The sequence below is a fragment of the Drosophila bipectinata genome, chromosome 3L, assembly GCF_030179905.1.
Source record: "Drosophila bipectinata strain 14024-0381.07 chromosome 3L, DbipHiC1v2, whole genome shotgun sequence".
Taxonomy (NCBI): Eukaryota; Metazoa; Arthropoda; class Insecta; order Diptera; family Drosophilidae; genus Drosophila; species Drosophila bipectinata.
In genome coordinates this window covers 13,594,505-13,610,670 of record NC_091738.1, presented here as the reverse complement: position 1 = coordinate 13,610,670, position 16,166 = coordinate 13,594,505, and the positions used below count along the sequence as shown (strand labels likewise).

The 16,166-nt window shown below is 44.4% G+C and overlaps 1 protein-coding gene across 19 annotated transcripts in view; it reads left to right on the top strand.

Moving 5' to 3' along the window:
• Nucleotides 1-10,775, top strand: part of Mp (collagen XV/XVIII-type protein multiplexin) — a 66,579-nt gene extending 55,804 nt beyond the window's left edge. For 5 of the 19 annotated variants that reach the window (XM_070279844.1, XM_070279841.1, XM_070279839.1 and 2 more), the window contains 13 exons: nucleotides 936-1,181; nucleotides 2,132-2,209; nucleotides 2,320-2,569; nucleotides 2,729-2,806; nucleotides 3,533-3,693; nucleotides 3,780-3,872; nucleotides 6,216-6,338; nucleotides 6,663-6,689; nucleotides 7,261-7,275; nucleotides 7,616-7,746; nucleotides 8,116-8,295; nucleotides 8,359-8,592; nucleotides 9,337-10,775. In XM_070279844.1, coding sequence (XP_070135945.1) covers nucleotides 936-1,181; nucleotides 2,132-2,209; nucleotides 2,320-2,569; nucleotides 2,729-2,806; nucleotides 3,533-3,693; nucleotides 3,780-3,872; nucleotides 6,216-6,338; nucleotides 6,663-6,689; nucleotides 7,261-7,275; nucleotides 7,616-7,746; nucleotides 8,116-8,295; nucleotides 8,359-8,592; nucleotides 9,337-9,436 — 1,716 coding nt within the window. In that variant the 3' untranslated portion in view covers nucleotides 9,437-10,775. Of the gene's footprint in view, nucleotides 1-935; nucleotides 1,182-2,131; nucleotides 2,210-2,319; nucleotides 2,570-2,728; nucleotides 2,807-3,532; nucleotides 3,694-3,779; nucleotides 3,873-6,215; nucleotides 6,339-6,662; nucleotides 6,690-7,260; nucleotides 7,276-7,615; nucleotides 7,747-8,115; nucleotides 8,296-8,358; nucleotides 8,593-9,336 lie in introns of those variants that run through there. The other 14 variants (XM_070279849.1, XM_070279848.1, XM_070279854.1 and 11 more) reach the window with 6 other exon arrangements.
• Nucleotides 10,776-16,166: the final 5,391 nt, after the last annotated feature.

Here is a 16,166-nt window from a genome sequence, read left to right as displayed (position 1 = left end):
CGTTTCATTAAGCTCGAAAAAAGACACATATAAGCCAACTTGAAAGGCGGCCTAAAAGGCAGTCGTGTGCGTTCTGCGATGTGGCAAGGACACTGTCAAAAAATCTCCCATAACTAATGATTTCTAGGGGCTTACTTATTATTATAGATTTAGATTATTACATATTAGATAAAACTGTGTATACTTATTAAGTCCTTTTAATGTTTCCTTTGTTTGTTTATAGAGTTTCCTTAGTACAGTTTCCTTTCATTTCCTGTTTTTTGTTTTGTGTATGAACTTGTGTGCTTGGCTTATTAATTATTCATTAGTTGGTATTAAGTTGGCGATATGAGGGAAGGTCTGGCTGAAACCCCAAGGAAGGCAGCCGCCGGATCATCTCAGATCCTACAAACTCCTGGCTACCAACTCCCAGCTTCCTTTTACCAAAAAAACAACAAGAAAGGCAGCCTGGGTGGGCGCGTGCAAATTTATGGCGAACCATTTAAGGCGCTGATGATGTGGAAGACGACGCTGGGGATGAATTGAGTCGAGCTGAGCCGACTGGAGCTGGTGAAAGGAAGGAAGCAACTTTCCACACACTCTGCCACACACACAGGCGGCCTGAAAGGCTGGGATCCCGAAAGGAATATGGTTTTGTGTTTTCGGTCTTGTCACCAGCCATTGCGTGCATAAATTTCTCCGGTGGTGCGTGTGTGTGCGGGATTTCGGAATTGATTTGATTTCAAAATGAGTTTGAATTGATTTTTTTTTTTTCTGTCGTCGACAAAACGTTTGAAATTGAGTTTTACGGCCAAATTAGGCGAGAGCTGCCTGTGAATCCCGAGCTTCCTTGCCCCACATCCCTACTTGCCACCACCCACATCCCTATAGCCACACTTGTATTGAAGACCGTAAATCATTTCACACGCTGGCTTTCTTTTTCCACTTTCCTGCAGGGTCACAAAGGTGCCCACGGGCCCAGCGGCGCCAAGGGAGAACCAGGAGAGCCGGGAACGCCCGGACTGCCGGGGCTGCCCGGACAGGCGGGCCAGCCCGGCGGAATCGAGGGCCTCGCCAACGTCAACGGGACCAAGGGCGAGAAGGGTGAAAAGGGAATGCGGGGTCGACGCGGCGGCACCGGACCCGCCGGACCGATTGGACCTCCCGGAAAGCCAGGGCCCATGGGCGATATCGGACATTCGGTAAGTAAGAGACCAGAATCGAAGCCCACAACTTTCCATGCATATTCATGAGATTGACCAACTTTCACATGCTTTCACCCAATTTCATTTCCCCCGAAAAAAAAACACATGAAAGAGATGGGTTTCCTGATGGAAAAAATACTTTGTTTTGTGCCACAAATTGCTTTGGTTTTCGGATCAAATTGTTTTTCAATAATAATCCGGTAGAAATTATATGGCTTTTTCCCATTAGTTCTGATAGTTTTATAACAAAGTATATCTTTAATTATCTTGCCTGAAATTCTTACAGTGATCTAGATTCTAGAAAATTGGAAAAGTAAGAGGAATTGAGAGGGCGGCGAAATAAACTGAAACGAAAAGTATTTCAAGTGCATTTTCATCACGGTTATTCAGGACAGAAGTCGGCAGACTGCGCATTGCTCGATTTCGATTTCGATTGCAGTTTCCCCGGAATTTCCGCCATTATTCCCCAATAACAACGCCGCTTAGCAGTTGCAACAAAGAGCCAAACTTTTCCGTGTCTGTCTGCGAAGTGTGTTGAGAGTTCAGCGCCAATCCCCCGGCTACATATACTCTGTTTCATGGTTTTCTGTGCCAACTGGCACCAGAAATCGGCAGCGGGCCGGGTATTTACATGAGCTGCCGGCCAACTCCGAGGGTAGCACTTCAGAATCGACGAAAGTTTTCCCATTTTTGGCCGTAGTTCAAGTTGCCTCGGTGGTGCGATTCCTTACTTTTGCTGTTTTAGCAAACTTCTCAGTGGGCTTGGCCCGCCAATGATATTATAATTTGCTCCAAAACTTTCCACAAATAGTGATTTTTGGTGGGTATCTAGAAACTCCAACCAGGTAATCAGAAAAAGCCTAAACTGCTCATCAAATAATCTGAAATGGTATTGATATTTTCGGTAAAGACCCAATTCAACATCCTTGATTATCCCCGATTCACAGGGTCGACCTGGCATGCAAGGACCCAAGGGTGAGATGGGACCCAAGGGACCCAAGGGAGATTCCGGAGGCCGCGAAGGGGTAAGTTCGAGAGAAGAGCCAAAGAAGGCAAAAGTCGATGTTAAGTATACGCCCCGTGTGTCAACCGAGTCTGTGATGGATCACCGCTGATGGCTGAAATTCGTTCGCAGGTGAAGGGAGACAAGGGCGACCGGGGCCAGGACGGACGCGATGGCCTGCCAGGACCACCAGGACTTCCAGCCGGCGGTGGTGGCGACGGGGACAGCAGCGGCGGAGTACAGTACATCCCAATGCCAGGACCGCCGGGTCCTCCGGGACCACCCGGCCTGCCAGGACTTTCCATCTCGGGACCCAAGGGAGAGCCCGGAATGGATTCGCGGAGCAGCTTCTTCGGCGACGCCTCCTACTATGGACGACCAGGTGAGATTGGCCGAAAGAGTGGCCCTGTTTGGCTGTAAATACATGAGGTGTAAGTTAGTTAGCTAGTCACCTACATATATCTGTAAAGCATTCTCCTAACTCCTGACTTGATCCAACCTATATCAACCATATCATTTGTATCGTACTATCGTCATCAAGGTGCTCGCTCATCCTTGGACGAACTCAAGGCTCTGCGAGAGCTGCAGGATCTGCGCGATCGGCCCGATGGCACCGCCGGTAACCGAACTCTACTAACTAACAATCTCAACTCCATCCAGCCTTTACTATATATTTGTAGTAGACACGCCTGTGGCCTTTGTCCTGTGGCCTGTGTCCTGTGGCATGCGGCATGTTGCATGACCCCCTTTCCCCACATTTTCCCCCTTACGGAGGCAACGGCTAATTGCCTTCCATTCCTAGCCAGCATACCTTCATTTACACGGAATGCCTTCATAAACGCCTCATATTTGCACATCATCATTAACTCATTTTCCGTTGATAGAGTACAAGGTGTAAACATTTTCTTTATGCGAGTATTTTCACACCGTCATGACTTTTCCGGCATCTTTTCCGGCAAACCCGCGACTCATGGCCCCCCAAAAAGATATTACACATTTTAGTTGGCAATAACCAAAAATGCTGAGTATTCGGCATATTTTCCCCGACCCTTTCAGTACAGTTCATGGTTGAATGGTTAAAGCTTTGGTTTTTAATATGGGAATGGAAATACTTAGTTTTTATTAGCTGTATCTGTAAAGTTAGTCATTGCATGAGTTTAATGTGTGTTTTAAATTCTTTCATTTTAAATATTGAACATTTCTTATGGACTTTAAAGTATATGCTTTTAAAGCACACTCTTGCAAGAATCAGGCACGAATGTGACTTAGCATTTGGTTATAAATAATTTAAGCAAACAGGCAATACACAATATGATGTGCCTCAACGCATGCATTATCCTTTCAGAGCCACCGCGCCCCGCAGGACACTCGCACAAGCACGAGGAGGGCCTGGGAGTACCCGTTGAGGGCGAGGAGCTGCCATACTTTTCGGCATCGTCGTCGAACATGAACATGAAGATAGTACCAGGAGCCGTCACCTTCCAGAACATCGATGAAATGACCAAAGTGGGTGTCGATTGGTTAATTTTGGTCTCTGCCAAAATATATTTTTAAACCTGTTATGTTTTTTTTTTGGTCTCCTCCTTCCGCAGAAGTCGGCTTTGAATCCGCCGGGCACGCTGGCCTACATCACCGAGGAGGAAGCCCTGCTCGTTCGCGTCAACAAGGGCTGGCAGTACATTGCGGTGAGTGGCGAGGGCTTTCGATTTGATTTCTGGCTCCTAAGCAAACAAACACAGGGGACGGCGCTTTTTTAAAAATCCAAATATGACAGGCGTTGAGCCTTCTGGCTGGCCCGATGGCTCGCTGGCGGGTGGTTATTATTTTATATGGCCCGCTTCGTTGTTCCATTATGGCCATAAGGGCAGGAGACAGAAAAAAGAAGCCAGGATCCAGGAGCTATTCTGAATAAACTTCAGGCTGAAATAGAAAAGACAGGCCAAGCCTTATTTATTTATTTATTTTGCTTGGATGTGCCATAAAATAAGGTTTGTTTGGCATTGCCCTTGTATCGACTCGTTTTTTATTTGCACATTAAATGTTGCAGACGTACAGACTGATTGCCAATCCGTCCATCACACACGTGTGTTTGTGTGGGTGGGTGGATGGGTGTTTGGTTTTGTGTTTGTATCTGCGTGTGTCCCGTTATTCAATTATATTGACTTGCGCTTGGCTTTTCACTTGTCCCGGTTAAGGGATACAAGGAAACCCCAGGCCAAGCCGGAGACACCGAGACATGTGCCATGTGGCAGGCAATTTGAGACAACTTACAAGGCACCATACACACAGCCAGTAAGTCAGTAAGTCAGTCAGTCACTCAGTCATTCACTCACTCAGTCAGTCAAAGCTTGCAAACATTTATTGATGAAATATATATAAAACATGCATCGCCATCGGCTGGACCCCCACCCACTCCAATCTCCTTAGAGCCATAAATTCCGCCGCAGCAGATTAAAAATAATATTAAACGGATATCGAGGGTTTTATTGTCGTCCCCTCGATGCCACATGCCAATTAATCTTGGCCAAGGTGAACTTGCCACAACGGGGGCCCAGCTCAGGCCAGCCTTTTATTGCCCAGATTCCTGATTCCCTGGGTCAGCATTTGCCGTCGAAATTACACGGAAAATTGGATCCGTTGCCCCCATCCAGAAAAAAGAGCTTGTTAAACATTAAAGTGGCCACAATTTCGGTTGCTTGTTGCTTTATTGAAATCATCGCAAAAATGAAAAATGAATGGAAAATGGCAGAGAGCAAAGGGCAAGGGGAAGGGGCAGGGAACCGAGGCCAGAACTAGTCCGCACGCACACACAAAAACCAAATTGTGCCAAAGTGTACAATATTCTCCGAATTTGAAGGGGGCAGATCTGGAAAAAACTGCTCGAGATTCGATTTCCGCTTCCGTTGTTGCAGGGCACAAAAGCCAACACAGCACGAGGCTATAGAGCTATATGGCTATAAGGCTGTAAGGCCATATGCCTCCGGTGGGCGTGACCCAGCCTCCTGGCTGCTGCTCCTGACTTTGGAAGCTGAAAACTGGCAACTGGCATGTGCATAAGGCAGGCAGCCCCGGAATGAAAACGAAATCTTTTGCCTTTGACGGCAGCATTTAAATACTTTTGACAACAAAACCCCAGGACCCAGGCACAGGACCCCGAACTGTCAGGGGGCTCTCAGTAATATGGCAAAATCGAGTAAAATGGCAAAGCAGAGGGCGCTTTGTTGCCAGAATCTCGGCGAATAGTCGGGCTGTTTGAGTGCACAAAGCAAAATATATAGAAAGGAGCTTACTTTCATATTCAATAGTTGGATGCTACTGATTGGATGCAGAAAGGATTCAATAAAATTTAGAGAAAGATGTACAAAATATTTGAATAAAAAGGAGAGACTTTGCTTCTAAAATGTCATCTTCAAAGTCTAAAAAAAAGCCCAAAAACTTATTTCAAAGTCGGACATTATTTCTCGCGGTTTAGTCGCCAATTTGGGCCTCGCATTTGCATCTCGCACTCGTCGGCGCCCGAAAACACAGCTGTCTGCCGAGATACTTGTAGCCGTGGCGGCATCCTAATTAGATTTCAGTACACGAGTCGACTACTTAAAGTTCAAAATAGTAATTAAAACTTTTGTCAGACGACGTCGACGACGACGGCGACGGCTATGGAGCGCATTATGGCACGAAGTCGGTCGGCGGGATGGCTGTCGAAAATTTGACCCTAATACTGTGCCGGCAATGGAAAGAAAAAGCAGAATAGGAGTGAGGCACTGGGACAGTGGGTTACATATTTATGTAAATATATTTCTCCTACACGTAATGCAAATATTTGAGGAGAAAGTTTCAATACAACAAGGCGAGGAGGCGCTGATTTCCATCTGAAATATTAACTACTTGAAAGGGTCCTGTCTCTGTTTGCGCAGAGCTCCTGTTTTATTAATTACGAATTCGTCAAACGCCTGTTGTTTGTCTCGCTGCCTTTTAATTACGTTTTCGCATTATATATTGAGTCTTGTGTCCTTTTTATCCTTTTGCAGCTGGGCACCCTGGTGCCGATTGCCACGCCCGCCCCGCCCACCACTGTGGCGCCCTCGATGCGCTTCGACCTGCAGTCGAAGAACCTGCTGAACAGTCCTCCGCCCCTCCTCAACACACCCACGGTGAGTGCCAAGCTGGAAATTATGATTTTCCTTTGATTTTTCCTTTTATTGTGATCCACTACCCCCCCCACACTTGTTCGGCGGGATAATGACATTGATTCAGCACATCCAGCAGATTGTGCTCGAAGTTAAAATTAATCCACTTTCCGAGTCCTTGTCCCGCCGAAGGAGCCCCTAACACACATCCAAACCTTGGAAGCAACAAAAAGACACTGGAGCACCTGTTTCCACAAATCACACTCTATAACACATATAATTGAAAACTCTCCACAAGAGCCAGAGACCCTACTAAACCTATTTATAATTAATTGTCATTAAATGCAGTTTACAACCGCGCCCGAGTACGAAACGGTAATTAAATCCATAATATTGCATATCGTAGTGTCGACTAAAATTTCTAACCAACTAAAAAAAGCAACAAATATTATATAATTTTTGCCAAAAGAAAACATAGTAGCACACACTCGTTGAATAAATAATTTGATTTTGTGTTTGCTGGTCAATGAAAATATTTCTAATTAGCGAAAATTGCATTTTAAGTTTTTTGTTGTTCGCGAAACAGTTTTCTGCTTTTGTCTCTTTATTGTATATTTAAATTTTAAAATATTCCAACAAGTTCTGTGTTTGTATATAAGTGTGATTTGCTTTTTTAACTAGACGCTTCTTGATTGAATTTTGTCCTTTTGTTTTCCGGGTAATCCTTGGAGCTTAGTTCTCAACCCACCCCACACGAAAACCGAGAATGTTGAGAACTCCTTTTTGTCCATTTTGTGTGTGCGTGCTTTTCGGTGTTAGAACGAACAGAATTCCAATTTGGATTTATTAAATTATAAAAAATATCTTTGTCCCACATCTTATGCTGCGTCTTCCACCAAATTTTACGGGGATCAAAAATAAAATCAAATTGTTATCGCTTTTCCAGTGGTATCCGCGAATGGTGAGTTCCACTTCCTTCTTTGGTCCCTCAATTAGGCTAGAACCTTGAACACCCGCCCTGTCCTGTTTCCTACATTTTGTGTGTGTTTTTTTTTTTGCCCCCAAGGAGCTGGCCATGCCTCCTTGAGGGGCCCTCGACAATTATTTGAAATATTTTACTATCCATTACCCACCCACTTATCATAATTTTGTAGAAGAGCCCCAACCCAAGGCCCTCGGCGACCTTTGTTAAACAAACAACAGCAATTTCTGCTATTAAATTCTGTATTAATTAGATCTTAAAATGCTTGACATAAATTCCGCATTAATTTCATGCCATACTTTCCCTGGATCCCGAATAGCTGCGCGTGGCCGCCCTGAACGACCCCTCCTCCGGCGACTTACAGGGCATCCGGGGAGCTGACTTCGCCTGCTATCGGCAAGGACGCCGGGCCGGCCTCCTGGGCACCTTCAAGGCGTTCCTATCCTCCAGGTAAGTCTGCGGCGAGTGTGTCTTATCTTCTTTTAGATTTTTTCACGCGTATTAGGCGTGTTTTTGTTCGTGGGCTAGAGGCTTTAGTTTCGAACATCCCGTGTATTTGTGCTCCGAAGCCTAAAGAGTCGTTGCCATTGCTCATACGCCACGTTTCCGGGCCCGGAGCCTCGTAATCTTGATATTCGAGGCGAAACAAAGGCCTGTGGAAACAATTTCTGGCAATTTATTTACCAAAGAGGCAGCCAGCAAGGGGAGGTGAAATCAGAACAAAACAACTCGTCTTGTTTGTTGCCGGTAATTGGCGCTCTTATGGTGGCCATAACTTTCTACTCCACGAATTTAACACCGAGCTCTTGGCCACTGCAGGGTACAGAATCTGGACTCGATTGTGCGTCCGGCTGACCGGGACTTGCCGGTGGTAAACACCCGGGGCGACGTGCTGTTCAACTCCTGGAAGGGCATATTCAACGGCCAGGGCGGCTTCTTCTCCCAGGCGCCGCGCATCTACAGCTTCAGTGGCAAGAACGTGATGACGGATCCAAGCTGGTAAGATTTCAATCGATACTTTTATCTTAGGGTGACTACAAATGACACACTTCTACCTTTCAGGCCCTTGAAGATGGTCTGGCACGGCTCCCTGCCGAATGGTGAGCGCTCCATGGACACCTACTGCGATGCCTGGCACTCCAGCGTTCAGGACAAGTCCGGCTACGCCAGCAACCTCGAGGGCCACAAGCTACTAGACCAGAAACGCCAGTCCTGCGACGGCAAGCTGATCGTCCTGTGCGTCGAGGCCCTCTCCCAGGATCGCAAGCGAAAGAAGCGCGATGTGGGCGGCCTCAGGTACTTACATTTACACGTGTCCTATTGATTTGGCATTAGCGTTTTATGACTCGACAACTTTTTTTATTATTTCCACAAAAACAACTTTGGTGCACTGAGAGATTTAGTCTATATAGAAATTGATATAAGAAGTATCCCAGGCAAACAATGACCCTTTGAAAGGCTATAGCCTGGTATAATTTCAAACGATTTTAAAGCGGAATACCTTAAAAGATTTGTAATGCTATTCTCCTCAACTCTTCATCAAAATCTGGAATCAAATTTTCTGATCGATTTTTTGTCCATTTTTTCGATGGACTCCCTATGAAAAATGGGAAAAGCCATTGGGTGCGAAAAAGGGGCCCAGCGATAGCTATATCTTTGGCAATTTTTATCCGATTCCAAAGCGGAATACCTTAAATGATTTGTAATTCCATTCTCCTTAATTCTGCATCAAAATCTGGAATCAAATTGTCCGATCGATTTTTTGTCCATTTTTCCGATGGACTATGAAAAATGGGAAAAACCATGGGGTGCGAAAAAGTGACCACAGCGATGGCTATATCTTCGACAATTTTTATCCTCATCAAAATCTTGCATATACTTTCTCGATCGATTTATAAACAATTTTTTTAAAAGCTCTCTTTGGGTGACCTTAAATTACATTTACGATAATTTTGAAAAAGAGTCAAAACTTAAATTTATGCCTGACTTTGTTATTTTATTCAAATATTCTTTAATATTTTCTTTCTGTGCATTTCACAGCCACCACAATGGCCGCAGTCACAGCAACGACGAGAGCGAAAGTCTGGAGTTCACCTCGGCGGAGGAGTATGCGGCGCATTTAGAAAATTTACGGCTGTAAGCGGAGCCGGAAGGAAGGAAGTCAGACGAGTCACACCAAACCATTCTCATGCATAAAGGAAAGAAAGGAAAACAAAGAAAAACAAATCACTACAGAACACAACACGAAACACACACTCAAGTACATAGAATGTAAACGTAAATCATGGCCATGCATATAATCAGCGGATTCCAAAAAGAAACCAAAAATAAAAGTGAACGAATACTCAGAAGACCGATGGAAGTTGCATATAAATACATACTTAATATATCCGTACACAAACTACTCGTAGGTAATACCCAATGTACTCGCCACATACCCAAGTATGTCAAAGTAATACGCATATATCGTGGATCTATATGGGAGTGACTTTTTGTTCAGGACATCAGAAACCACAAGAAACCACAATTTTGTACAAGCAGGAACCGTATTCGTAGTTTGTAATCTGTAATTTGTAACTTAACGATAGCCGTAACCGAAACTAAGTGTAATTTTTGTAATTACGTAAGCTCACCCTCGATACTTAGGGGCGGATTACAGATGATCCAGTTGCCTCCGCCTACGCATTACTGGCCAAATTAGTCTCCTACTTAGCTCGTATGGCAGTGCACTCTAAAAACAACCCGCCCGGGGATCCAAGACACTTCACATAACTCTGTATATGCGTGTATAAATGTGTATTTTTCTGTCAAAAGACTTCTAGGTGTGTGTAAATTATAAGGAAATCCCCGAATCCAGCAGTTCCCAACCCAAAAACAGAAATCTGAATCAAGAAGCCCTAAACCCGAAACGTTTTTAACTATCGCAGAAAGCCCACTCTTTATAGATACTCCGACCGATTTCTACTCCTTTCGTAGGTCTGAGAATCCCACAATACTCGTAATCGAAATCCAAGTTTGGATGCCAGTTTTTATATGCATCGGTAAAGAGTAATGGAATAATGAAATTATAGCATAACACGCCTCTATCCAACACAGCCATACTCACTCGTAATTTATTGTCATTCGATAACGAATACTTAACTAAATTATAATTACAGAGCATAGTTAGTTACATAATAATAATATTTCTTTTGCATTTACTAATGCATTTCCAACTACAAAATTTGTAATGTAATTAAATGTAATTGTAACGACAATTAAGGTATTAATTTAAACGATAAACCCAAGAGCGGATGACACAAACGGAGGCGATGACATAATATAGTGCGATTACGATTAAAGTAAAATATATACATACATATGTTTAGTGAAATCAAAACTGAAGTGGAGACAAAACCCTCTAGTCCTAAGCGTAAAGTAAATACATAATAGCATAATATAATTGAATAATACGAAGTAATAAAAACTAAACTATCAAATGCATTTGACTTTCAATGGGCGATCGAGTTTAATTGGTTCGGTTGCGAGTATCTGGCCTTAAAATATTAATTTCCATAAACACGCAGTGCTATTTCACAGGAAACTGAACACCACTGCATATATGCAGAATATATATCCATCCATAAATCCCTCTGGATTCGCTCCCAGGCGCAACTGCTTTCTATCTGCATTGAAAAATACGAGTATTTTATGCCGCTCATACATTTTTCAGTTCATAAAAAATATTACAAATTTATCTACGTGGGCGAGTGCCAAGAAATTACTTTGATCAATATTTTTCATTTAGCTTGGAATCAATTTTCATTTCCACCCCCGTCCAGCAACAAAGGCGGTTCCTGTTTTTTTCTGGTTGGAACAGAAAAACAAAGAATATTTTCCCATTCCCCGGAATAAATGTCTGAAGCACGTGTACCTATACCTATACCTATACCTATAGCTCTACCTGTATCTGAATCGGAATCTGAATCTACGGGAGCACGTTTGATAACCAATTTAAATAATTTTTCACTTGAATTAAAGCAAATGATTTCAAACAAAAAGAGCCATGCAGGCGAGCCCTCGATGCTCGGTGGGGCCATTGATGCTTTATGAATTTCAATGGCGATGGCAACTGGCAAGGCAACATAGTTTCGACGGATTTCTTTGAGATACAGTTTCTCCATCTATAGCTGAAGATACAGATACAAATACAGATACAGATACTTGTGGCGCGATTCCAAGCGGGGCAAAAGAGGGGCAAACAAACAAACAGTTGCGATTCGGTTTGGGATTGGGATTCCTTCCTCCTTGGAAACCTCCTTCCCAGTTGCCGGTGGAAGCCGCAACATTAGCATCCACGGGTGGTGGAAAATTCTGGAGGCCACTTAGGCACAAAGCAATCAAACCAGATGAGCGGGATGAAATTTTAATTTAATGAATGAATGCCGAAATGTTGTATTAGTTGATTAGAGAGAACTGCGATGCCGAAATATCGCTGTGAAATAAATTTTTCGCTGTTTGTTGCCAAGTATTTCGAATTTTCAATTATAAGCCTTGCGCTCGAGGACTCAATCCCCGGAACGCACCGGAAAGTTTTAAATTCTGTGTGCGGCTGACAATGTCATTCATCATAACACATTTAGCCGTGAGCTTATTAGATTCCACTTTTGTGCCCAAGCGCATTTACAAGTTTTCCAGAGCTTGTTTTCCAGCTTTTCCTTTTTTCGTTTCTGCGGCGAGTGTGTGCTCCGTTCGAATTGAAAGAAGGCGGTGGAAAACACAAAACAACTTACGCTGGCAGCATCCCAAACAAGTTTGGCTCAAGCGCCCTCCGCACACTACTCCGCTCCACTGCCACATGTGGCTAAAACACACAGCACACACACACATATGTCACGAATAAAAACAATTTATCATTTAGCTTATCAAGCCGCGCGGCCCTACGTCCATTATTTTGCGGACGCTACGCAGAGAATTGTTTTTTGATGATAGCCCCGAGTCCTGGCAAGGACTAGTGGCCACTGACTACTGCCTACAAGGTGCGGGACACGAAAATAGCAAATGTCTGAGAAATGATTATTGTTCGGCCCGCATGTGATTTACAATCTATCATAGCCATTGGGAATTTCGAATTGCGCAGAGTTATGAATGGGCTCTAATAGGAGAGCAGATGCGTCGGCGTGGGCGCTATGAATTTTAGTTTCGATTTCAGGGAAAGAGTCTAAAGAGACTTAAGATGGATAATTACTAGCCGTTGTGGCTAAGCACCCCTGCATGGATATAAATCCTTTCCATATGGTCCCTCCATTTTTAAATTTTATATTATGCAAGCCCATAGCCCATTTTAATTTCCCATCCCCTTCATGTATTTATATCTTTAACATACACATTTATTTTTTAATCGGCCAAAATGTAAGCCGTACCCAAGATAGACAATTACGCCGAGCAAATACGCCTCAGGAGCGGAGGATGTGGGGGACATGGCAGTGGCACGGCCGCCTCACGTGTAACTAAAAACCAACAATTATGCATGCCAAAACCGCAGAAACCGATGCCACGCCCACGGCCCCCGTCAACACTGGCAACGGGAACGGGAACGGCGACAGCGGAATCGGAATTTGCATAACTTTGTATGAGATTCTTGCAGCGCAGCCACGTCGTGCCACAATATCATTCATACATGCATGCAACGCGGCTGAGCCGGGTTCAGAAAGGACCCACACCCTTGCACCGGCACGTATACACTGCCAGACAATGTCAGTGAGCCGTCAACATTTCAACTTGTCATGCGAGCGGGAAAAGCTGGAGGTAGCTTTTTGGCGAATAGGGTGGAGGGGGCCCAGCAGACTATAGGGTTGACACGGGGAAGGAGTCGGCAGGCAGCAAGTCGAAGACGTTGCCCCGGGCTGCCACATGGCCTACCTTCAATTTGCCCGTGTGCTGTGCCATCCGATAACCTCGGAGGAGGAGTCAACAGAAGCCCCACTCACAAATCCCTCAACAGTGGGAAAAAATATCAAGGTACAACAGTGCGTATGAGTAATATTTTCAAGGGATATTCTTTAAAATGTTATTTAAAATAAAATTTAATTGTTATTGCTTTGCAAAATAGAGGAATATATTTTTTTATTTAGCTTAGTTGCCCATACAACTATTTTGTAGAACCACATGGCGTATGAGTAACGTCGTCCTATTATGAAAGTATTTGCTAATAAGTCTAGAAAATTTTCATCAATTATGCACCTAATTCCTTCAAAGAGGACCTAATTTGAATTCTTGTGTTATAAGGATGTTAAAATTAGAAGAATCTAATTTTTTTAATGTTTTCCTCTTTGATTCTCACTCTAACTCTATCAGTAAAGTCCCACTGTACAGGGAAACACCTTCTCCGAAGGCACACTCACCCGCTTTTGTTGCATACTTTGCTGCGTTGCCAGTAACGTATTATTTCAGGTACGTTTTGCGGAAATGCAACTGAAAACTTGCAATTTGTTTGACGTTTCGGTATTTTTTCGTATGAATTTATAATGCCCTCGCCTTCAACACCTGTCGTTCGCTGTTTGTTTGATTGTTTGTTTATGCATTTGTTTGTTTGTCGGTTGTGTGCTTGCCAGCTGGTTGAAGTCGGAGTTTGTTTTCTGGTTTGCTCTTGATTTATAATGCAGTTGGTGGTTCTTCGACCTCACTGCCACCGTCGTTCTGCCCTGTGGTTTATTGATATATCAGTGGCATCGTGATTAGGCAAAAGCCGGCAAATACACTCGTCACACCAACACACCGCCCACGTACACACAACGCGGCCCACACATGCGTATTTATGGTATGCCGTCGCAGTAACACACAAAAGGTAGCAACTTTTAATTGAAAAACTTGGGCACTTACAACTTGCAAGGCAGTGGTGAGCCGCTACCGCTACCGCTGCCGCCTCCACCCACGCCCTATTAGCAGTTGCAGGCATAGGTGCGGGCGTGGCAGAGTGGCAAGTGGCAATACTGGCATTGTCGCCGGCATTACTCAAGTTGTTAGCAATGTTTACAAACACAATAAGCAAATAGCACAAGTAGCGGGAGCAGCACGTGGAGAAAAGTCCTTCGGGGCTCTTCAGTCCTTTTCCACGAATATGTGGGCGGAAAACTGTTTCAAAAGCCAAATAAAAACAGGATTCGTTAAGGTAAAAGGGTAAAAATTATATTTATGACCTGAGGGCCATAAGCTTCCTTCTCTGTCTCTGGTTTTTTTTTTAGTGCACCCGCTTGTTGTTAGCGAATAGGTTTAGTTGACTTAAAGACGACTGCCGCTTACATAGAAAGTTTTTCCCGATTCCGCGCCCAGTAGTCCTTCTCCCCAACCCCCCGCATATAGGGGGGCATCCCATTGCCCCCTCTGAGCCCACCTAACAGATAGTTAAATAGCACTAAGCAAAGTCTGGAAGGGAAACGTGCGAATAAGTTTTCCATTTTGCTGCTGGGCAAATATTTACAACCTCGGCAACCGGCGTTTACCCTCCGCCTGAATATCCTGGTCAGGTGGAATGCAATGCAATGGCCGTGACAGCATTTTTGGGCGAATTTTTAGTGGCCCAGCTGCCATCAGCTGCTAATTAAACTAGTCGAGATCCGCGGCAAATAAAACAATCAAATCGAAATGCTAAAATGCTTAACTTTTAATTAGCAGTCGAGGCCCAGAGTGTGGTATCCAAATACATAATTAAAATTATGATTTGGCTTTTGGGAGGGAGGGGGCGGGGGGTTGGCATGGCTAATCCATTTTGGCCGAATTGTAATTGGTAGACGGAAATTTCATATGCAAATTGTATTAGGTACCAGGGGAGGTCGGTTCGGTCCGTTAGGGGCTAACCACAGCGATTATCGAGGCCAGGACGAAAGCATCCTGTCAGGCCCGGCAGGTGGCGGGGTGGCAGGGTGGCGGGGCCAGCTGCAATAACAATCCACTTGCATAAGCGAGCGGCTGCTAACGCCCCCGATACTGGTCATATCGGTATATCATGCAAACCATAAGCCTATTAATAGCCCCTGTCTGCGATCAGACAAGCAATTAAAATTGACTGCACTTTTGAGCGGATGCCCTCCAGCCACATGGAGTCCTTTTCCGCCTGTCCCACCCCCGCGTCTCCCTGGAACCCCGCAGCGGGGAGCTGCTTTTTTCCCCTTCCCTGCACATTGTTCAATTGGGCGTAAATGTGTCGGCGTCATCGCCACGTGCACGTGCTCCCGTTAGTCGTCCTGCGGCTCCTGTTTCTGTTTCAGATCCTGCCAGTGCCGCCGGCAATTATTTAGGACCTGGACGTCGCGTCTGAAAAACATAAATTTTGGCCAGCCAGGAATGTCTTGTTAACTGGGCCAATATGTGTACGGCATATGGTTGCTGACATGAAATATGAAATCCTGAAGCGGAAGTGTCTTCGCATCAAGTATACGCCAGGTGTGACGGATTTTACGTTTGGCTGGCCCACAGACTCTCATTAATAAACAAATTGTTGTCTGTTAATCCTGCAATTCAAGCTTTTAAGCTGTTTAATTAAGCTTTTAATAACGTTTTAGCCGTTTAAAATGGCTGTTTGCTGGCCTTGTCCAAGTACCCTTCAGCTGTCACGGTCCTGGAGCTGATTTTGCTAATTATTTCCTTCGATTCCTTGGTCACCTTTGTATCCTTGGATTTATTTGACCATTTTGGTCCACATTACCTATCTGAATCTCTCTGACACTGGACTGCTCCAGCAGATCCTTCAATTGGGAGACTGTTGTGGAGACCTACTTAGAGTTGACCTTCACCTTGGGGCTGTTGAACAGAAAGTCGCTTTTAGACTTTCCAGTTTTGGTAGTCTTGATGGTAAAATCTGTGGAGGCGCTGCTCTTCTCCTTCACCTTTTT